We start from the raw sequence: 24618 nt of genomic DNA, 5'->3' as shown, positions 1-24618 counted from the left end.
AAGTTTTATCACTGTCAACATAATTCTGGTCTTCTCAACTCCAGTCAATAAGCCCTGTTGCTTTAAAATGAAGAGTTAAAGGTTAATAATCTCTGAGGATTATTTTATCTTGGTCTCCTTGTGACTGCTTCTGTCTCTCTGCCTCTGTCTCTGTCTCTCTGCCTCTGTGTGTCTGTATCTGTGTCTCTCTTCTCTATGTGTCTCCCTCTCTGTCTCTCTCACCTAGCTTCTGATTCCACTGGTTAAGTGCTGGCAGTGAAGAAATGAAGTTCTAAGAAGTGATTTAGTGACTTCAACTCCAGGGTTTCCAGATTATATCCCTACAAATTCAATTTATCGAGCAAGTGCTAATTTTTTTTTTAATTTAATAGCCTTTTATTTACAGGTTATATGCATGGGTAACTTTACAGCGTTAACAATTGCCAAACCTCTTGTTCCAATTTTTCACCTCTTACCCCCCTACCCCCCTCCCCTAGATGGCAGGATGACCAGTAGATGTTAAATACATTAAAATATAAATTAGATACACAATAAGTATACATGACCAAAACATTATTTTGCTGTATAAAAAGAATCAGACTCTGAAATATTGTACAATTAGCTTGGAAAGGAAATCAAAAATGCAGGTGGGCATAAATATAGGGATTGGGAATTCAATGTAATGGTTTTTAGTCATCTCCCAGAGTTCTTTCTCTGGGTGTAGCTGGTTCAGTTCATTACTGCTCCATTGGAAATGATTTGGTTGATCTCGTTGCTGAGGATGGCCAGGTCCATCAGAACTGGTCATCATATAGTATTGTTGTTGAAGTATATAATGATCTCCTGGTCCGAGCAAGTGCTAATTTTTGAATCCTACAAAGTGAAACTGAATTTTCCCTAATGATTTTTTTCTTCATTTTTACTGGGCTAGAGTGGGGCAAGGAGGAAAACTCATCATCTCTCCCAGGGGTCCTCAAACTACGGCCCGCGGGCCAGATGTGGCAGTTGAGGATGTTTATCCCCCTCACCCAGGGCTATGAAGTTTCTTTACTTAAAGGTCCACAAAACAAAGTTTTTGTTTTTACTATAGTCTGGCCCTCCAACAGTCTGAGGGACAGTGAACTAGCCCCCTATTTAAAAAGTTTGAGGACCCCTGCTACACTGTTAGAAGCGAACACCTCAATGAGGATCAAAGTCTTGTATTCCTCACTTAATTGTTATTAGGAAAATGCTTTATAAATTTTAAAGCAGCACAAAAATAACAGTCATCATTATAATTTATGGATCTTCTCATTTGTGACTATCCAAAAGTGGAAGGGTTGTCAATGGCTGTTCGTCTTTTCTCCACCGTAGATCTTCCCATGGAGACAGGAGGATGATGTAACTGTAATAGAGGGAACTAATGCTGAGATATGACTAATACTAGCTGATCTCTTAGCTCTCTCCCATCTCTGACTTCTTTCTTACCCTGATTTCATTTGAAAGAGCACAACAGATGAGAAAATTCAGTCAGCAAGTATTTCTTAAGTTCTTACTACGCGCTAGGTGCCATGCCATGTACAGAGAATACAAAGAGACAAACAGACAGAGAAACCGCTGTCCCTTCTCTAGAGGAAAGTACAGCTGCCAATGGAGGAGACTGCATCTCCTCGCTGCCCATTTCAATGGATGATTCTTGCTAGCTGAGTGCTGAGGGTTGCTCTATGCTGTTAAAGAACTGGAAGTTCTGTTGGCGTCCTTTACCTTTTATAACCCTAGGACCAAGCCCCTGTGGTCCCATCAGCCACCATCCCTGACAGAGGGTGATCTATACTTGGCTGACATCCTTCCAATGAGAAGGCGCTTCCTTTCTACCAGACAAGCCTGTTCCGTTAGCGGATGGCTAATGTCATCAAAAAGCCTTTCCTTATCTCGAGCCTTATTTCTAATTCCCACATCCATTATCAGAAAAGGGACTAACGGTTGTCTAGAACTGTCATCTTTTATGCATTTCTTGGCTTGGCTCTGGTGCCATTCACAGCTTTGCAGTAAAGCTATCTTGTTTACAAGATGCTGTTTTGCTATCTCCCATCCCAATAGTAATTTGAAGAGGTCAGAGCACACACTCGGCACTTTGATTAGGTTGTAAAAATGGGACTTTTTCACATTCTTGGGTTTATGTTCAGCTTTAGCAGTGATTCAATTTTCTTAAATTAAGTAAAGGTTTTTCTTTCCCTGAGGCCATTGGGGGTAAGTGACTTGCCCAGGGTCACAGAGCCAGGAAGTGTTAAATGTCTGAGACCAGATTTGAACTCGGGTCTTCCTGACTTCTGGACTGGTGCTCTATCCATTACACACCTAGCTGCTCCAAAGTTATTTCTTTCCATTTCAACCAAGCTGGTGTGTGTATCTTAACGTGCCCACAGTAGCCTGTTTAATGTTAAAATAGATAAATGAGAATTCTTTATAATATTAAATCCTCAACGGAGTGCTGAAAGATTGAATTTTGATACTCGAGAACATGGATCCTGACCAAATTTTTTTTATTCTCTTATTCCTTCATAATTCTCCTTCCATAAAAGTTGGAGGGAAATTTGAAGGACTTCATAGGGTTTTTGGTGTGTTATAAACCTGCTTTTCACGAGTCGGGACTAAAAAGGTAGAAGCTGGACTATTTCAAGCCAGGGAGGTTGTAAGAGTGAATTCCTTTTCAATAGCAATGATCACAATAGCAATTATGTAGCTTTAAGGTTTGCAAAATGTTTTGCAATTATTATGTCATTTGATCCTTACAATAACCCTGGAAGGTAGATGCCATTATTATCTCTATTTAATAGATGAGGAAACAAGAGAATGACTTGCCCAAGGTCACATAGCTAATATGTGAAAGAGGCTGGATTTGAATCCAGAACTTGCTGCTGACAGGGAATTCTATGCACTGTGGCTATGGCTCTGCCTTGTCACTGCTTTAGGCAGAGACTGGACTAGATGGCTCTCACAACTCTGTTCTCTGATCACATGCAACCATTTGGAGAAACAACATTTTCTATAAAAGGGCTGACCTTAAAGTAAAAAGGAACAGGGTTCCAATTCTACCCATGACTCAGGCTGCGAAGGGGACTGTGGATAAGTCCCTAACCCCTCGTGTCCCAGACATCTAGGGCCATGAGCAGCGGGAGTTTGCATATTGGCAATTTCCTTCACCTCCCAAAGGAATTACAGGTTCAGATCAAAATTACTTAATGTTATACAATGAGTCAGTGATAGATTGAAAGCAAGAAAACTCACTTTTGGGTCTTTGTATCCCTGGTGCTTAGCATAGTTCCTGGTACATGGCCCACTAGTGACTCAGTGGATAAAGCGCTGAGTCGAAAGTCATGAAAATGAGTTCAAATCTGGCCTCAGACACTTACTAGCTATGTGGTCCTGGCCAAGTCATTTAACCCTGTTTGTCTCAGTTTTCTCATTTGGAAAATGGGGATGATAATAGTACTTACTATTAGGGTTGTTGTGAGGAGCAAATAAAACAGTATTTCTTTTGTTTGTTTTTTTTTTCTCATAGTATTTTATTTTCCCAAATACATGTAAAGATAGTTTCGGCATTCATTTTTGTAAGATTTTGTGATGAAATGATATGCATTTCCTTTGGGCTAATTCAATTCTGCTTTGTTCCCATGCTGGGTGGTCCTATACCAGTGTTTATCATGTTCTAAATCAGTTCTAAAGTTCTTAAGAGAGACCTTGAGAGTATCCTTGTATTGCTTTTCCTGACTCTCTTGTGAACATTAGCCTATATACATTCTCCATTAAATACTTGATTAATTTTAAGGCTTTCGGATGTAGCATTTTGCTTTTGTGAGGTATACAGTGAACCTTCAGACTCTTAGAGAATGAACAAAGTTCCATAAAGTATCCCTTGGAATTTCCCTTTCTATTACTGATTCTTAGGTTTTGTTATTATTGCATAGAAATGCTGCTGAATTTTCCCCCCTCTTTTCTTTTCTTTTCTTTTTCTTTTTCTTTTTCTTTCTTTTTTTTTTGCTGAGGCAAATTGGGGTTAAGTGATTTGTCCAGGGTCACCCAGCTAGGAAGTTTTAAGTATCTGAGGCCAGGTTTGAATTCAGGTCCTCCTAGCTTTAGGACTGGTGCTCTATCCAATGCACCACCTAGCTGCCCCAATAGTGTTGAATTTTGAGGATTTATTTTGTTGCCTTCAACTTCACTAAAACCAATATCTCAATCATGTTGGCTGATTTCCTCGGATTTTTCCAATTATATACCATACTTTGTGACTTTAATTCTCTCTCCTTTCCAGAACTAGATAACATAGTAGTGAGTAGAGTGAGCATCCTTGCTTCAATCCTGTATTTAGTACATGTTAAATTTAAGGTGTCTACAGGATATCCAGTTCTAGATGTCCAATAGACTGACTCGAGATTGAAGTTAGGATTGGACAAGTATATTTCAGAGTCAAATGAGAGACAAATCTGCTTCAGAATGGTGTTTAGTGAATGAATGAATCTGAGGAGCTTCGTACCCAATCCCATGATACAACTGTTGCTGCCAGCAGTTCTGAAATTTGTCTTTTTAAGCTACCTTAGAGGCCACTTTTTGTGTCATACAAGAGATATCAGTAGCTCTTCTTAACAGTCATACTTATTATTTTTAAAATCACAGGCAGTATTATCTGGCTCAATTCCCCATTTTTAATAATGTTTAGTTGTTTCCAAAAATCAAACATCTTCAAAGGAATATTTGCCACTACTTAGAATATCCTTGAAAAAAAGCAGCAGGCTCTGAAGTCAGTTACAGAAGAGGGGTTTCAGCAATATTTGGAGCAGGGGCAGCAGTTTGAGAATAAACATGGCCTCCCACATAGTGTCTTTGAAGATGTCAGTACTCATTTGATTGTGTGACTTATTAAAAACAATCAACTCTGTGACATTACTGATTCGTTACATCTTGAATTTATTAAATTATTTCAAATTCAAATTTTTCATTGTTTAAGTTCTAATGCTTTTTATTTTTGTTTCATAACATCATTACAATTAAAAACAACTTTAAGGATAAAAGCACACCATATTTTATCTTCCTGTTGATCTCCTTAAAAGAATATTTAGCCCATTTGAGGGAGGAACGCCCAATTTCCTGCCAATATCTTCTCCATGGCAAAAGAAAAAATAAAGTTAGTTTGGACAGTAACTGTAAGAGATTTGATTTCCAATTGTGTGTGGCTTATGTAGTGTAGAAAAATGACATTTATAGAATGGAAATGTTCTTGTAAACTATGTTTTTAAATTTTGGATTTTTTTTTTATTGGTGTGGGGAACTCCCAGTGAAGAACCTTCCTCTAAGGATTGAAGTTGGCAGTTGCCCTACACTTTATGATCAGACAAAGTTGTGTGGGGCATTTGTGTAGGGCCACTTAGCCCACATGTTTCGGATGATGGACTGAGTAGTATAGTGGGTAGAGCACTGTCTTGGAGTCAAAAAGACCAGAGTTCACATCCTGTCTCAGGCACTTATTAACCAGGTAGACCTAGGCAAGAAAAGAAAAATCTCTATCTGGATAATAATAGCTCCTACTTCACAGGATTGTAGCGAAGGTCTATTAAGATAATATAGGTGACACATTTAAATTATTTAAGTTATAGGTATTTATATAATTTTTATCATTATTATTGTTATTTCTTTCCTTTATGGTTTCTCTTATATTATAAATCCCTACTTCTTTATTCCAGAGTATTGGGGAATCATCGATGTCCAATGTACTCAATCAGTTGCTGCCCATGATTAAATCTTTTAGCCAGAGGACCAGTGATGACTACAGCCCAGAAGACCTTTTGGTCTTGCTAGTGTACATTTATTCAGTTGTTGGAGAAATCCCAATTGACAAAGACCTGGACACAGCTGAAGAAATGGTGAAGATGGCACTCACTGTGGCCCTTTCTGAAGAACCCGAGCTGCCTCCTTTGCTGCAGAAAATTTTAGGTGAGTGTTTAACAAGCAGATAAGACACGAGCCCCACCAATCTCCCAAACCCAGAGTTATTTCCACAAGAGTATGCGCCATTGTAAGTCTGTTTTCTTAGATTTGTTTCAATTCTAATTAAGTTCTGCTCTTTATTAACCATATTTTCAGACTATGATTTCATCAGTTCTCCCTCTCAATACTTTCCAAATTGAGCCACTGTTTGCTTAGTTTCCCATCTAATGAATTATCACAATTCACTTTCTGAAATCCGATTCAACTAGCATTTATCAGTAATACCTACTGATACCTACTGTGTATTCAGGATTGTGCTAAACACTGGGCATAAAAAACATTCTTCCCTTCCCCCAAAAAAACCCCAAACCCAAAACAACCAACAAACAATTCTTGCCAAAGCCCTGTTGAAATAGTGATGGATATAAAGTGGATTAACAATTTGGTTGGATCCTTTAAGTGAAAACCAGCTATCTTCACGATATTTCCATCCAGTAATTCTTCTTAAGGTTATAGCCATTTGAAAAATATTTTAAAAATCAGGAAATTAATAAAACTTCTATTCTTCTATGTTGCCCCATATTTGATCCTAAACCTGCATAATCTGAAGTAATAACTAAACATCATAAAAAATGAACAGAAATAATTTTTTAAATTGTCAATTAAAATATTACAAAATTCATCTTTTTCCTTATATTTTGAGCAGGCAACACATTTCTGCTTACAATGAAAATCCATAAATGGTTTATAGAAACAATTCCTGTATATTAGATGCAAAGTTTTAATCTATTTTTTTTTTGGTAGAAAATTAATTCCTGTAAGCATCTTTACATGTTGAATTTCTTCAGCTTTAAAAGAAAAATCCAGTTTTAGCAGATTTTGACAAATTTTTATTAATGCTAATTTTATGTTACCAAACTCTATTTCATGTATTCTTAAATATATTTATAAATAAATAATCATATATTTATAATATAAAATAATAATATATATACTGCCACCCTATATGTTACCCTTTATTCAGTTTCCCTACTTTTGGAAAAACCTATCCTTAGATTTTTCCAAAAGTGGCCCCTGCAGATTCTGATTCATATCCTGAAGAATATGTTTCATTGGGAACTGTTTTAAAATTTGTTTTAGCTTGTGTTTCCATGCCTTCTGTGGCTTGTATTTAAATTATTTAGAGATTATATTACATTTAAAAATGAAAATATAAGGATTTCCAGGATAAGAAGTCAATTGAGGTGATGAATTCAAAATAGCTTTTCTTAAAAGGGCAAATTTCACTACTCAACACAGAGCCTTCTTTTTTTCCCGCTTTAAGAGTTTGTTTGGCAAATACTCATGGAATTTTGTCTCGTATTAAGGTGTGTGTGTAAAGTACAGAATCATGTATTTTTATGTTTATTTGCCAATATAAATGAAGACCATGAGTTCTAGAGGAGAGATTTAAAATGGTTTTTACTAGGATAAGCTTAAAAAGTGCATTTCCTGAAACCTGATTGGATTAGGCATCTTGAACTGCAAAGTTTATTCCTAAAATCCATGATTCCACAAACAGACAACTAATAACAACATGTTATAGCGAAGATTTGTGCCAGCTGTTCTCAGGAGTGGATGTTTATATGCCATTTGGGCAACATCAGTGTTATTTCCATTTAACATATGCTAAAGGCCTACTTTTTCATCCTTTTATGATGTTCACTGCTTTCAGTTATTCAACATATTTGTATTTGAATGTAATTACATTTTCAAAATGATCCTATAGAATATTTAGAATAAGAATTTTACAGGTCACGTAAGTAAACACTGAAAATGTAAACTTGTTAAAAAAAGGTATATTATTGTTTGTTTTTTTAAATGCAGTGAAATCTTAGTAGTGTTGTTCAAAGTATTTGATTCTATGTCCATAGTTTTGCTTTTATTGTGTTGATAAAACTAGATGGAAAAAATCAGTGACTTAGATATAGCCTAAGTCTTTCTACTGCCTTAAACATTTAAAGATGGTAACTCATCTATACAAAAAGAAGAAATGGGATGCTGTATGAACACTAATCCAACAATGAACTCTATTTTGAAAGAGAAAATTTTATTTATATACATACTGGATATACTTTTATTGAAAAATTTGATCATAAAGGGAATCAGAGATTCAGTTTTCATCCATAAACATCTTGCCACTGAAAAAAGAATTTTAATTGCTGCTCAGAGTAGAAGTAATAGAACAGACTTTCAATCAATTGACCAACCAATATTTATTAAGCACCTGCTATGTGCCAGGCATTGGGCTAAGCTCTAGGGATACAAAAGACAGTCTCTGCCCTCAGTCTGATGGGGATATAGCCAAGTAGATGAAAAATGTCTAAACCACAGATTCTTGACCTTTTATTTATTTATTGGTCGTCGACTTCTTTGGGATTTTAATAAAACCTATGAATAATGTTTTAAATGCAAAAAAATAAAAATATATAGGCTTACAGAAGAAACCACTGAAATTGAAATAGGAAAATATTTTCTTAAAAAACAAGTTCACAGATCCTCAAGTAAAGAACGTTGCTCTGACAGTGTTTCAAAATTTTCTATTCTGTCAGTAAATATATGTTGTCTATGGTCCCTGAATTGAATAGGAAGAAGAGACAGATTGGATTCCTTAGGGGGAATTCTGCATTGATCTTAGTGACCTAATAAGTTTCTCTTGTTATCAAAATATCTCTTAAATCAAAAACCTTCTTTTTCTTTGATTAAAAAAATACTAGTATTCATGATTCTCTATGTCCATGAAGTCTCTGAAAAATCCAATGGAGAGTGACATAATGTGTGTAAATAGACTGTAGTAGGTAACCAATTGAAGAATTACATTCAAAAAGTAGCGTTAAAGATGTATGACCAGGTAGGAAGAAGAACAAGAATGGGAGATAAAAGATGAACTGTTTCCATTCTCCATGGGTACCCTTGTAATGTTAATGATTCTAGCATGTTTTGTGAACCCCTTGGGGAAGATTTTCCAGAGGACTTGAATAAGACTTAGACAGGATGACAAGTTATAGATGCATTACATTTTGTATCTTTAGACAGACTCTGTCTTTTTATGTTTTACATTTTAAAATATTTTTTAATTACTAAAAATCTATTTTTTATCTTCTCCCTCCCTCACTTTGAGAAAGTTGTGACAAATATAAATAATCAAAACGAATTTCTGGATTGGCCATGTCCAAAAGATATGTCTCCTTCTAAACTCAAAGTTCATCAACAACCTCGTCCCATCCCTCCATATTGGTCCACCAGAATCATGGACCAAACCATTGAAAAAAGGGGATATTACTGGGTACCAAAAGTCTTAATTACTCATATAGATAGTGATCACTGCCACTAGTTTCAAATATATGCATGTCATTGTAAAGTTGGCTGTTATTTCATAGCAATATGATACAGTGGATAGAATACTGGCTGTGTAGTCCAGAATTCAAATGCTGCCTTAGACATTTATTAACTTTATGAACCCAGGCAAGTCACTCAACCTCACTCAGAATTAATTTCCTTATTTTTAAAATGAGAGACTTGGATACAATGGCTTTTAAGCTCTTTTCCAGCACTAAGCCAATGATCCTGTGATTCAAAAAGGGTATTTTAATCATATATCATAAAAAAATAAAGATTTGAAGTAGTTACTTGAAATGAATATTACATTGCTATCTTCTTTGAAAAACTGAGATTATGCTATTCTTTCTACTGTGTATGTGATCCATTAGAAATGTGAACTCCATATTTCTTACCTTCGTTTGACGTAGCTGTTGAGTAATGAGTGGAGTGAAGGGCTATTTTAATGTGTTGGACAATAAAATGAAATGTAACAGCTCCAAGATTTCTCATGGGAGTGATTTAGAGAAGACATGTGTTCTTCATCAGTGTTTCTAGCAGAAACCTTAGAAATACAGGAAAATACCCTGTTACACCAAACAGTATTGCAAACTATAATACAAAACAATATTTTTTTTAAGCAGATTGATTTTTTTACTTTTGGCAGTCAAGAAAAGTAAAGAAGCAAAATAAGCTAAGTAAGTATATTAACGAAGGGAAGAATCAGTTATTAGTGTGCCACTATGAGGGAAAGCTAATCATAGCAGACCTTGGTGAGGAAGCAAAATCTTTTTTCCATACATGATGGGATGAAGAATTTATGTTCCCCACCCTACCCCCAGCAAGATCCTCAAGTCCATGCTCCAGAACCATGGTGTCTTCTGCATAGTCATGATTTTTATAAAGCCCTCCCAGTGCTGGAATGGGATCAAGTTGGCATTGAAGTGTGTGGAACATTCATGCTAGTGATGGGAGGAATTTTCTGATCCCTTTGCCAGTTACCACAGCAACATCCTGTTGTACTGCCTGGCCACAAGTGATGCTCAGGGGCCTGGGAACATCAAGGGCTGGATTTTTGAAATTTTGAAAAATGTCCTTCAGTTAGAATAGGATTTTAAAAGCAAAAAAAAAAAAAAGTGGCCCTTTATGTTTCATAAGATAGCATATAAAGGGAAAGAGGTGAGATATGGGGAGTGATGGTAAGAAAGGAATGAGAAGGGAAAAAACCTTAGAGTCTGTTTTTTTTTTTTGTTTGTTTGTTTTTTTTTGTCTTTTTAATCATTTATCAACCTTCCTTTGCAAAGGTGTATTATTTTAATATAATTGCTGTCTTTAAGCAACACAGCCCTTATAATAATCAAGAGAAAGGTCCTTGGATATGCATTCACAAAGGACATTTTTCATGCTAATAAATGTCTTTAAGGCAAACTTTTATCAATAAAATAAACAAAAACCCCACAAATCATGATTTCTGTTTTAAATGACCCTATATTAAATGGCCCTTAAATCACTAAGAGGGTATTCTAAACATTAGTTTTTTTTTTTTTTTTTTTTTAAGTATTTCATTTGATTTCAGCAACTATGAAGTACCAGCTATGTGTAATTTTCCATGTTCAGCGAAGGTGAAATATAGACAGTAAATCCATCTGAGCCTCAACAACTTTGAGGGAGGTATTTAAGGATATTTTAATTTCCATTTTACAAATGGAGAAACTGAGGCTTCGGGAACTCAAATGACTTGCCCAGGTTTGCCCAGCTAGTTAAGTGTCAGAGGCAGGATTTGATTCTGGAGAGAGAAGTGAAGGGCAGGGGAGGGAAACATCCATTGTAGTTAGAAAGGATCAGTAAGACCTTCATGAAGGAGTCAGGAAGCAGCAGATAGAAAATGTCCTGGGGGTCACCCCTTCTTCTTCCATGTGCATTAAAGATTTTCTTCCTTGTGAGATTTCTCACTGATTTTCAGGCCACCTTCACTGCTCTATGCTTGACCTTGACTCTGCCCACATCACTTCCAGAATCAAATGGCTTCCAGTAAAGAATTTGGATAGGATAATAGTTAAGTGGATAGGAAGGCAGCAGAAAAGGAAATAGATATTTCAAAGGTGGCCTTAATGGAACTTCTGATTTGAAGATTTCAGAGGAAATTCTGATTGATCATGAAGATGATTTGTAAGTTTTATGGATATTAACATAAGTCTCTGCTGATCAATATAACTTCTTTATATTTTGGCTGTGATATTGTTGGGTTTTGTATTGGTATTTTCCCTACCAAATTACAGAATTCCATAACAAAAATAGAAATGACAAATGGAACTTTTTATGGTCTCTGGAGTGTCCACAAGCTAGTTGAAAAACCAGCCTTTGAAAACAATTCACTTGGCTTCCTTCATTTCTCCTCCCCTTCTCTTTTTTCCTTTTCTCTCACCCCTACACACACACACACACACACACACACACACACACACACACGTCTCCCTCTATTTAAAAAGACATTATTCCAGGTGAAAGTCTATGCCACTTCAAAGATGTGTTCTTGCCAACTTTGACTTTTAACCATTTTTTCTTGTAAAGAAAAATGAGGTCATTTGGTCCCTCTTCCTGCTTCTACACAGGGCACTAGTAAATCATTTCAGACAAATGGATGTTAGTCCTCTTCCAAATTATCCCTTGTGTAAGAGATTCAAAAGCTTCTTTCAGGAACATGTTCTGCAATTTAAAAACTCTTATAATTAGGATATTACTCCAGTTGAACTTACTTTCCTCCTCTGAACTGAGCATCTGTTCCTTAACCCAATAACCCTATCTATTTCAATAGGATTACCGTCACCTTAATTACCCAGGCTAAACTTCATAGTCATGTTGAACTCATTCCTCTACTTCATCTTCCATCTTCCTAGTCAGTAATCAGATTCTCTAAACTTGTGAATTAAAAAAAAATATTGGTACTTAAGATTTAAAAATCACTGACATTTTTCAATATATTTCTCCTCCTTTCTATAAGAACCATCCCTAATAACAATAACAACCACAAAAAATAGAGGAGATGGCGTGGGAAACAATTGATCAAATTGATACATTGACCTAGCCTTGGATAATAGGAAGAGGTCCCCACTCCCAGCCCTCCAAATCGGAAACAAAGGAAGGACTAGCATTCTAAGTTTTCCTCTTTGGGGCCACCTGTGGTCACAATTTCACCACATTTATTTTTGATTATCTTGTTGATATTCTTGCTACCTACGTTATCACCTATGTTAACTGTAGTTGTGTAGGTTATTTTCCTGGTTCCACTTACTCAGTATTGCAAACATTCATGTAAATCTTTCCCTTGCTTCTTTTCTTATTCTTCCTTTCTTAAGGCACAACAATGTTGTTTCCTACTCATGTAACACACCATGTTGAGTCATTCTCCAATAGATGGGCAAATGCTTTTGTGTCTAGCTCTTTGCTGCTACACAAAAGTGCTTCTGTGAATATTTTAGGGTTTCTAGAGACACCAAAATGGTCCTTTCCTTTATTATTAACCTCTAGGGGAAGAAAGAAAATGGGAGATATACTTAGCATTGCTAAATATCAAATAAAAATATGTGGCAGTTTTAGAAATTTCTTTAGCATAACTCTTAAGTTACTTTTAACAATGTTTGGATCAATTTTCATATTTCCCCAAATGGTATTTTTATTATGTCTATCTTTTCACAATCTCTTTAATATTGACCATTCTCCCTTTTGTTATTATTGCCTGTTTGGTACCCATTAAACTCGAGACTCTCCACAATTTGATTGCCCCCCCTTTTCTTATGTTACTCTCCTCCACACATTCTATGTTGGAGTCAGATTGGACTATTCACAAGGGCCTGAACACAGCTGGCAATTTCCTGCTCACCATGTCTTTTGTACATATTGTTTCCTACATCTGGAATATCATCCATCTGCTTTTGTTTTTTAACCATTATCTAAGAAGCAAAGCAAATACCTTTGAGGGCCTTCCTTAGAGCATGAAACAGGGTGGGCCTGTGTTTGGACAGGAATGATAACTGGGACTTTCCTACCTTCCACCCCCCTTTCACATCTCCTTACTTCAGAACATGCATAGATATCCTCTGTCTCCTGTTGGCCCACCTCTGGCTCCACGTTGGCATAGTGACGTATGGAGTGGTACTGCATGGGGATAATGATTCTTAATTGACTGCTGAGCGATAATTCTGGATATAAGGGAGGAACGATCCTGCCTTCTCCTCTGTCTTTGAAATTCAAGGACAACTTTGGAACTGTCCAGAGAGCCTGATGGAGGATAGCCATAATCACTTAAGTAAATCTGTGCCTGGGATGGGGCCCTTTGAAACAGGGCCTTATGATATCCCAAAAGACAGATGCTATTTTTCCTTTTCTGAATACCTAAGCTGGAGGGAAGGGGTCAACAGAGCATATGCTATTTCAACAGGGGCAGAAAAGATAAGCTCAAATGAAACTTTTCTCCAGAAAAAAAACAAAAAAACAACAACAAACTACCAAGAAAGAGCCTACTTAGTGTCAGACATTTACAGAGGAGGTAGAAATGTGTAAAATGCAAGACATCAATTGAGAAAAGATGAATGTCTGTAAAAGGTATACACCACTGTCATGGCAGCTATTCTACACAAAATCCAAGGAGAGCAAAGTGGTTCTGATGATCTCTCCATCTTCTTTTCTGCCATTTCTGCTTCCTCATATCAGGGACTGAAATGTTAGAGTTCAAATGTTATGATTTTGCCACTACTAATAAAGAAACTAGTGAATATTAGAAATGCTAAAAGACCTGTTTAGTGTCCATTTTTTGTCCCTCCAATTTTATTAGTAGAAGCTCTTAGAATAAACTAGTTTAGTTGCATCTAAAAAAGCCAGCCTTTCTATAAATTTATTTTCAACTTTGCCACTTTTTAGTTTTCCATGGGGCAGTATTCTTTGTATCATCCACTATTCTCCTCTGTCATATTGTGTAAATGAATATTCTAACCTACTGTTGTTATTGATAGTTATGTCTCCGTTTAATAAGAAAATCAAGTGTTTGCTGTTTTGTCTGGTTGGTGGCCATTTTGGACTTATTTGTTGTGGATATTATTTTGGTTTGGTATTTGTATGACATGGTGAAAATTTGCAATGTTTTTTCCATGGTCTATTGCCCCTTTTTTCCCCAGCAAAAATAGCTTACTTCACTAGACTGGAACTCGTATATTCACTACTAGTGTCTTTTCATTTTTTTTATCTTTTCGTTTTACTTGATATGGAGTTTCTTCTTTGTTCCAGTGGGTCAATAGTCTAACTACATACACATGTCTAGTTTAGACATTTAGAAATGGCTTCTCATTGTTTACACTAATTTCCTCTCATGATTGACAGTCATTTTCTTTTCTCTTTTTTGGTGATTTTTGGAGTACTACCATAGTTAATACCTTCTACCTCTCTTCTTGAATAAAGTATGATAAACAAGTTTAAAGTTACTGAGTAGTCTGAGAATCTTTGGTATCTTTAATTTTATAATCTTGAACCATATTTTCTAGTACATTTCTTGTTGTCTATCCTTGAAGCAAGCATATATCAGTTTATGCAATAACTCAATATCTGTTAACTTTAAAACACCTTGTCGTTTTTAATAGAACTTCATTGGCTGCAGCAAATTGTGGTGTGTATACAAGAGTTATCTTTGAATTTACCTTTTTAAATGTGTCTATCATTTTTCTTGTGCAGCATGATAAATGTAGAAATATGTTTAGAAGAATTCCACATGTTTAAATTATGTCAAATTATTTGCTGTCTATGGGAAGAGAGTAGTGAAGAAGGAGGGGAAAATATGGAACATAAGGCTTTGCAAAGGTGAATGTTAAAACCTATCTTTGCATGTATTTTGAAAAAAAAAGAAGCTATTATTTAAAAAAAAAGAAAAGAAAAAATATGTCTATCATAAGTCCTGCAAGTAAAAGTAATAACTAAGAGTCACATGAAGGATATCTCTTCTTTTCAAGGAAAATCTACAACCTATTCTTCCATTTATCTGCAATTTCTTTTGGTCTTTGGACTTGATTTAAAGAGAAAATGTCAATATTGCTACTATTCGGTTCTTTCATTAGTATGTAAAAGCATTTGTCAGTGGACACATATCTTACATTTAATGTGTTAAAACACATCATGTCTCCTTTGTATATTTGCATAAACTTTTAATTAAAGGTTACAGATAGTCTAAAAAACTCTGTGGTTCTTAGCGCCCTCTGCTCTGTTTTCTCCATCACTGTTCCATTCGCCAGAAGAGGAAGGGATGGCATAGGAATAAGACATTCATTAAGCCTTTGAGGGAAAAAATGATTGTGGATCAGACTCACTAATAAATGTGTACTTGAGAAAACTGTGTAGTAGGATTGAAGGAACTAAACTTAGAAGTATAGCTTTCTTTGGCTAGACTTCTACTATAGATGCTATGATTTACTTAATAGATCCCTCCTGTCATTTTTTTTAGCCCATACAAACATAGTTCAAAGTCTTTTATATACTAGTGATGGTTAATTTGTCCCTCCCATGAAGTATATTAACTTCAAGCATCCTTGACATCTGCAGAAATACTGTTGTTTTTTCTATAAAGTTTTTTCTGTGCTTTGTCCAAGTATGAGAGACTCGGGAGAGGCCTTAGTGCTAATCCAGTTCAGTTGCATTGCCTTCCCTAATATGCTAACATCACAACTCCTATTCTATTAGTAAAATACCCAATTTCTCAATAAAGTGACCATTCTTCCCACGGATCCTGAATAACCATAAAAACCTAAAACCGCCATAGGCAACTTTACATTTTCCCTATGCAAAACCCTGGTTTTGCTATTGAATTGTTGCATGACTTGTGTGCCCTGATTTTAACCTAGCTTTCAGGAGATGAGAAAGCACAATAAGATAAAGTTGATTGTGTAATTCTTAAAGGTTCCTTAAATGCTTTTAAATAAAGTCACGGCCCACAGAGTAAAATGCTAAAGTAGGCTTATTTGGGATAAACAAAAAAAATTTTTTTTTTTTACTTATGACAGTTGTAGTGCAAGTTGGAATATTTCTTTTTTATTTTAATGCTCTGGAAACATAATTCACTGTAGTTCTTTCTCTAGACTTTTTTGTATTTTTTTGAGCTTCCATTACAATACTCGGTATTATCCATCTGTTATTCCTCACTCTTTCTATATGGCCAACCCACCTCCTTTTCTAATCATCTGTATCCTTGATCTCTTGAATCCTGCTCCTTGTTAAAAATGAAAATCACTGAGACTTTTAGAACACTCTGTATAAGGTTAGTAAAACTGACCTTGGGAAGTGGTTCAGAATGACTGAGTGGGTGTTCTAAGGTTAGAGGAGATACTTTCCCTAAAGAGAGACATATCTATCATCAAGATGCAGATAGGTGCCCTCTGAGACAATTGAGGGCCACTGTGGCCTTGGGAATAATATGTTCATTTGAATAGAATTGTATTATTTGAGTACAGTCAGTTCAGCCTAAATGTTTAGAAGAAGTAATAATAATAGCACACCAGAATAATTTCTTTCTCACACTATGTTATTAGGTACATCAAGGAGATAATGACAAATAAAAAAAGTTCACAGAATTAGAGAATTTTGTATTTCTAGTGATGGAGACATTGACTTATATAACAAGGTGGTATCTTAAAAATACCATAGAACATAATCTCTATTGACTTTTCTTCTGTCTTCATATGATGTCTCTTATTCTGTCTTCAGCACCTGGTCTGAGTTGGCTTGAAACTGGATGGTAATTTTCATTGAAGTGTTTATAATTTGATGTCTCCCTCTTTTTTTCTTTCAGTATTTAAAAAAAATTATTTTTTTTTTTTGTTTTTTGTTTTTAACACAAGACATATGCCTGTAGCTCAACAAGCCCCTGAATTGTTGCCAACCTGACAAGTCAGCCAACTGGAACAGGAAACTAGTATGGTGCAATGTTCATTAACAATTTATATTCTTTTTCAACATGCAAATGAAATGGCATTTTAATTGTAATAGACTAGACTTTGCCAAACTGTACTCCAAAGTGATGGGACTCTTTGCTTTCTCTTTCTTAAAAAAACACAGAAAGTCCAATCTGCTGTTGGACTTTTGTGTTTAAATTTAGTGAATGGTGTATAAGATGTTTCCTATATAAATAATTTCCTTGCAAGGACGTCAAACTTAGAAGGGAATAATTCCTTTAAATTTATAATGTTGAGTGGATTCCCATTAGCTAATGAACACAAACTCAACCTGCCAACTCAGTGCAATACATAAATTAGAATTATGAAGATGAAATTATTATGGGCCTGGTGCTTGGCTTACTTGCTTATAAAAAAAGGGGGAAAATACTCAAAATAACCAAACACATGGTTTTACCTATTGAAAAAAGAAAAGAATGCTGAAAAAGCCAGTCTCTCCCAGCAGACTCCTACACATGGGTCCCTCAGCCAGACATTATGACTTCATGTACTTGCCACCCCCCCGTGCCCAGTGATTCTGGGAGCTGCCACCCCCAGTCCTGGTTACCTCAAGTTGTTCTCTTTGGGAATGCAGAAGCCCAGACAAGATGACATCATCTGAAGCAAGCAAAAGCCTTTTCTTTTAGAAATGGACATTTTATGATTTTTGACTTTAGAGTGGTTACAGCATTTCAGAGTAACAGTTCATTCAAATATTAACGAAGATGTGTTGAAGGTATAATATTTCAGTGAAGACAGATGTACAAAGAGTCTAAAACAGAAAGAAGTCACTAGGGTGTATTTCTTAAGGGTTGTTTTGTTGAGTTGTGCAAATAAAAAAAAAAAACCTGAATATATACAATCTCTGTCCGTTGCTTTCTTATTAACAATCATCATTTCTAGAGCTCATTTAAGTGTAGATTGACTTTAAAATCAAGTAGAAGGTATGGAAACGAACATTGAAATCCTATAAACGTGGACAATGCAGTATTTTGGTTTTGTTTTTCTTCTTTCAGATGGGCCTCTTTTGTAAGTGCTTATGTGTTTTAGTTTGACATTGAAAATGCAGAACTTTGTGTGAAATCATGGAATATCCAAAAAAGAATATGATCGGGCAGAAAAAAATCCAGGTCATTGCACTCCAGGGTAGGGAGGATCTAGAAAGGGTTTCCAAATAGTGTACTACACCCAGACTGTGCTCTGCATTCCAGAGCCAGGAAAGTGAGCTCTTCACTGTGTGTATTCTAAAACAGAGCAGGACTGTCTCATTCTAAAATAGTCACCCTACCCTTCCGTTTGAGACAAATAAGATCATTTTGCTGAATATCTTCTTGTGTTTTTTTTTTTTCAACAAATTTATTGCCTCTTTTCTTTCACAGAGGTTTAGAATCATGTGACATATTTTAGACACCATGAGTGATCTCAGTCCATTTCATAGATTTCCTGCACAATATCATATAAAGTATGTTAGTGTCAAAATCAGAACTTTAGAACTTGTTTCCCCTTGCATTTCCATTCGAAGGCATGTTTGCATTTCATTATCTACGGTGCAGAAGAAGCCATTTAAGTTCATTTACAGGCAGCCCAAATTGTTGGTTCTATTTCTGACTAGTTTGTGGTTCCTAGGAACATCTCTTTTCTTGGTTTCAGCCACCTAAAGATCTCTATCTTCATTATTATTATTATTTTTTTACAATCCCTTTAAGGAGGAGTCAAAAATGATTTCAAGTTTAAAAACTCAACCATGAGAAATAGACCAGAAGTTGGGACAAGAGAATGGAGGATGCAGAACTCTGGGGCAATCGTGAGAAACAAGAGTTTTGTTGTCTGAAATCAAGATCATTATTATCTTAAAGAGAATAGCAAAGAAAACTTTATGAATGCTGTATGTATGGTGATGGTATATAAAATGATTGGGATACTGCCAGCAAAGAGACATGATGCTTTGTGCTAACTTGGGCTTACTGTCCTGAGATTTGGACTGAGTGCCTCTGTGAGAACTACATCTCATATTTGTATTGGAAGTGATGGACATTGCAGAGCACTTTACAGGTATATTTCAATTGATCCCCACAGTAGTCTTGTTGAGGTACCCAGTGTGTCTATTGCTACCCCCATTTTACAGATGAGAAAATTAAGACAGAGATAGATGCATTACATGGTTTGTACATGTTTATTCAAATGCTAAACTGGCATTGGTTAAGATTCAAAAAACCTAAGTTCACTTAGATGGCCAGAAAACTCTATAAGCAAAGGAGGGTCACTCAAATCCTGGGTGCACTTTATTGCCTTTTAGGGAAAGTAATACTTGCTGTGGAAAATGGGATTACCATGGACCTACTACAACAGGATTGTAATTTATTCCTCTTAGTCACCTTCCAAGCCTAGTATGATACATGGCACATAGTAGACATGTGATATATAGATTTGTTGAATGGATAAATGAAAATTTAGACTAAGCCTAAATTAAAATTGAACTAAAAGTTTATGCTATATATATATATACGCATCTTTTGCTGAAGCAATTGGAGTAAAATGACTTGCCCAGTGTCACACAGCCAGGAAGTATTAAGTGTTAGAGGTCAAATTTGAACTCAGGTGGTCTATCCACTGTGCCATCTAGCTGCCCCAATTGCTATGCTATATGCCAGGTTATGAGATATTTACGTGAGAAGGAAAATGTTTAATGAACTTGAATGCAAAATCTTACCTCAGAGAGAAACTATAGTAAGTTCCCTTCTGTAACATGAGAGGTGACTGATTACTCAGATGGAATTATTGTAATAGTCTTTTTTTTGCTTAACTGATTGTTTTTGATAAGAGGGAAGATTTTATGGAAGGATGGTTATTTTGAAGTAATATAGTATATATTAATGTCGGTAATATATACTGAATGTATATTTATGTATGTATAATACATTATATATAAAATGTAGATATTTACATATAGAAATATAGAAAGGCTATAAAAATAATTGTTAATAAAACAAAAAAGTCTAGTGTAGTTTAATTTAATAATCTACCTTCTACTCTATGGAAAACTTTTTTCTTTTATTCCCTGTCAAGTAAAACACCATGAAAAATATAACATTCTATCATCAACTCTTCTAGACAGCCTTCCCTAAAACTTCTTTGTTGATATCATAATTGAATTTTTCATTCTTCTAGTCCACATACATGTGTGGAACTATATCATATCTTACTTTCCTTATACATGAAAGATATTTGCTACAGATATAGAAGAGTTTATTTTTTTAGGACAGTCTTTTGGAAATGGGAATAATTATCTGGCATACAGTCTGCTCTCAAATGATGAGGTGATACAAGGTTAGCAACTACTAACATGTCTATTAATATTGAGAGAGAAGAGCTGATAAAATATCTCTCCCTAAAATATTTGGCCCAGGATACCTGGCAAACTGGCCTACACTAATTGGAATGGATGTTTCTTGAGCATCAAAAATGTACCAGGCAGCATATCAAACATATAATTAGGGATGACCCTGTCCAATTATCTTAGAATCCAAACAAACACTCAAGTGATATTTTGGTCTCTCTAATGGAGCACGCCTCCATTCTAGAGATAGACTGTTTTATCAGATGATGTAATCATTTGTTACATCAACCCTCTGACCTCCTCCCAACCCCATCCCTTTAAACACGGTGCCATACATGTTCCTAGTTGTAATCCTAGTCTTACTCAGTGGTCAAATGGAACTTCTAAAAACAAGTTAAAATGTCCTCCAGAAGTCTTTCCTCTTCCTAGTCTGACTGCTGAACAAGAATAATCTGTCTCCATTTTCCTGTTACCCGCAGTGAAGTCTTCCCCTCATTCGTAATTTCTGCCTTGAGTATTTTGCTTTAATATTTCACATGAATGCACTTATGAGCTCGATTTTCTACACTGGAGTTATTTAATGAGCTTGGTTTTAGAAAAGAATAAGGGTCAAGGACAGATTTGTGCAAAAACTCCAAATCTTTTTACTGAAGAACAGAATAAGCCAGAATCACAACAAAAGTTTACGCTTGGCTATTTCCATCATCGTTCCCGTACTATTTATTTCCCTGACCTGTTAAGTAGTTCATTTCAATTTAGCAAGCATTTATTAACCATCTTTTTTGTGTTAGACACTGACACAAAGACAAAAGCAAAACATCCCTTTTTCTATAAGAAATATTTACTATAAGAAAACTCATATACTAATGAGTAACTATAAAAATAAATGCCAAGTAAATAAAAAAACATGATTAATTAATAATTAAATCATTTGTCATGAAGAACAGGGACCCTTAATCGTGGGTCCACAGACCTCCAAGTGATCACTGGATCTCAGGAGATCCATGACCTTTGAATAGGATATACATATATACATGTGTGTGTAAATAAATAAATAAATATATGTTTACAATACATACATATATACATGTTGATGTATATGCATATATGTTTATTTTCACCAATCTGTCATTGAAACTTTGCATTATTTTCAGTTATTAAGAATATTATTCTGAGAAGAGGTCCACAGGCTTTTTACCAGAGGGTTCCTTCATATACTTAAAAAAATGAAGAACTCTTGATTTAGGGAGAGCCAGCTTTGAAATCAGATGGTTCTGGGTTCAAGTTTTGCTTCTGGTCTTCTGGTCTGTCTGGCTCTAAGCAAGGGAGTTGAATAAAAGGTATCAGCCTGCATTGGTAAAAGACATTTCATCACTCGGGAATTCACTATGAGTCCCCAGGTCCAGTTTTGATCCATATCTCTAACCTGTTACTAATCATTTTTAATGATTATAATATTAAATAGAAAATGATTTCATGGAGGGAAGGACTGGAGGGCTCAGAAAAGTCTTCTTGTGGAAGTGTTGCTTGGGCTGAGCCTTAAAGGAAGCTAAGGATTCTGGGAAGCAAAGGGGAGGAGGGAGAGCATTGTAAGCACAGGTCACAGCATGTGCCAGGTCACCGGGGTAGAAGGTAGAGCATCATGGATCAGACATGGCAGGCAAGCTGCTTTGGTTGAAATGTGGAGTATGCAAAATAACTTGAAATCAGTAAAAAAAAGAAAGGCTGGAGCCAGTCAAAACCCTTAAATGTCTATGAGAGCCATTTGTGGTTTATCCTAGAGGAAGTTGGGAGCCATTGAAGCTTCTTGAAAGGGGGAGAAACCTCATCAAACCTGGGCTTTGGAAAACGGTGTCACATCCTGTCTTGGGACCTAAATATAAAAGGGCTGCTATGGCCTCCTAGCTGCAGGTATTTACAGTGATATACGGTATCTCTAGCAATACATGGCTTGTCTTTTAAGTTTTTCTAAATTCTGTGTGCCAAATGAGAGTAATTGTATCGTACACACTCTTCTTGCTGATATAACACAAGCAGCCCTAGCCTGAGCAACGGGTCTGTTCTTCTAATACCTCACAATTGCTAGAGATATTTATGAACATCAGAATGACTATAAGCTGAGGAGTCTGCAAGAAAAAAGGAGAGGAATAATCCAGCAATGAGATAAATTTGCATTCTTTCCCTGTATAATCAGATTTTATATTTTGCCAGGTTATTTTGCTGTTGAATATGGAAACTAAAAATGACATTTTGTCTAGGTTATCCTTTAGCATCCAGTTTTTTAAACTGTGAATTCTGACTCCTTATGGGGTCTTATAACTGAATTTAGGGATTGTAAATTATGATTTACTATCAACAAATGTTCAATTTGTATGCCTATTTTATATACCCATATACTCGGGGTCACGTAAACATTTCTCAGGTGAAAAGGAGTCACAAATGGACACATATGTAATGGTGTGGCAATATTAAATCCTAACTGAAAAGTTGTTAGTACAGTGATCTATAAACTTAACTCTGGCCTGCACTGCTCCTGTGTTTCACACCCGTATAATTCTGTTTTTTTCCTGTTTATAGTTACACAGCTGTTACCTATAGTGGATAAAGTTCTCAACAAACTGGGGATTGGTGTGACCCTTCATTCTCTTTCATGGTGAATGGTGCTGGAGTTTGTCAGAATGTATTGGTCAGAGGTCACAGTCCAGGAGGCTTTTTTCCCTTGGATTTGGATTTGGTACCAAAATAAATGAAGCTTGGGAAGCCCTTCCTAGATGATTGTACGGCATTAGAGTCTGATTTAAGATAATGATATTTGTGATATTTTGATATTTATGGCCAGAACTTTAAAAGCAATACCATACTTTGGAGAAGAAAAGCTATCAAAATCTTGGTAGCTGCGTAATTTTTTTCCATTCCTGATTACTGTGAGCTTGTTATCTAATTAGAAAGGCCTCTCCAATCCCTGAGTCAGTCATAAGCAATTAAGTTTGTTTATGTAGCTAAAAAACAATACACAGACACAGCAGCAGGCCGGAATGGAATTTTCTCTCCCTGCTTAAGGAGAGTGAAGATCATATGTATCCCTTGTTCTTTCCATCTTTGGGGACCAGCAATCCAGTCATTATAAAGCTTGTTCCAGCAGATAGACCACTGAGCTGAGGAGCCATCCCTGGCTCATTCTTTCTATTATTTAGTGACTGGCCTCAGCCTAATTGTTGTTGTGATTATGTTTTCTTCTTCCTCCTTCTGTTCCTTTTGCTCTTCTTTGTTTTCCTCTTCTTCCTTCTATTCCTTTTCCTCTTCCTCCTTCTCTTCCCCATTCCCTTTGCTGTCTTCATGCATTATGAACCCGAAAGGATTATTTTAGTGGGAAACGAGATGAAGCGTGTTGAGTGGTGAAGCATTGAGCTACTTTTTGATGGGCTACTTGTTCCCATGGCCACTATTGTTGTTATCATCACCTATTACTAGAGACAAAAATGAAAAAACTTTGCTCTTGCCCTAATTCTACCAGGGGATATAAACAAGTAAAATCAAACAAAAAATTGATAAGTATCAATGCAAGATCATTTGAATAGAGAGAAAGCAAATGAAGATCAGGAAAAGCTTCCCAGAAGTGAACTTTGGATTACCTATCATAAAAGAAGTTAAGAATGCAAAGAGGCAGAAATAAGAAAGAGTTAGTTCATTCCAAGCATGGAAGACACAGACACAGCCTGTGAAAAGACATGGAAGTGAGGGGTGAAATATAAGGTCAGGAACATAAGTAGGTCAGTTTGATGTGTGAAGGGGCGCAACAGTAAAAACTTGTGGTAACAACTTGCTTTGAGATTGTGAAGGCTGTAAATGCTAAGCTGAGGAGTCTGCATTTTCTCCTAGAGGTAATAGGGAGCCACTGAATATTCTCAAGGAGAGAGTGAGACCTGTGCTATAGGAAAATTAAATTGGTTGTGGGATGGAGAAGGCAGTTAAGAGGAAGGCTGTGGTGATAATCCTGATAAGAGCGTTGAGTAA

The 24618-nt window shown here is 35.9% G+C and overlaps 1 protein-coding gene across 2 annotated transcripts in view; it reads left to right on the top strand.

Annotated features, from left to right (window-relative positions):
• SCFD2 (sec1 family domain containing 2) overlaps window positions 1–24618 on the top strand; it is a 386919-nt gene that overhangs the window by 148167 nt on the left and 214134 nt on the right. For both annotated transcript variants that reach the window (XR_004230411.1, XM_031943952.1), the window contains exon 5: window positions 5700–5949. Coding sequence is in view for 1 of the 2 variants with exons in the window: in XM_031943952.1 (XP_031799812.1) it covers window positions 5700–5949 (250 nt within the window). In the remaining variant the exon portion in view is untranslated. The remainder of the gene's footprint in view (window positions 1–5699; window positions 5950–24618) is intronic.

This window comes from Sarcophilus harrisii, chromosome 6 (assembly GCF_902635505.1).
Source record: "Sarcophilus harrisii chromosome 6, mSarHar1.11, whole genome shotgun sequence".
Lineage (NCBI taxonomy): Eukaryota > Metazoa > Chordata > Mammalia > Dasyuromorphia > Dasyuridae > Sarcophilus > Sarcophilus harrisii.
The sequence above is the reverse complement of the archived record's forward strand: the minus strand, read 5'-3'. Positions and strand labels throughout refer to the sequence as shown.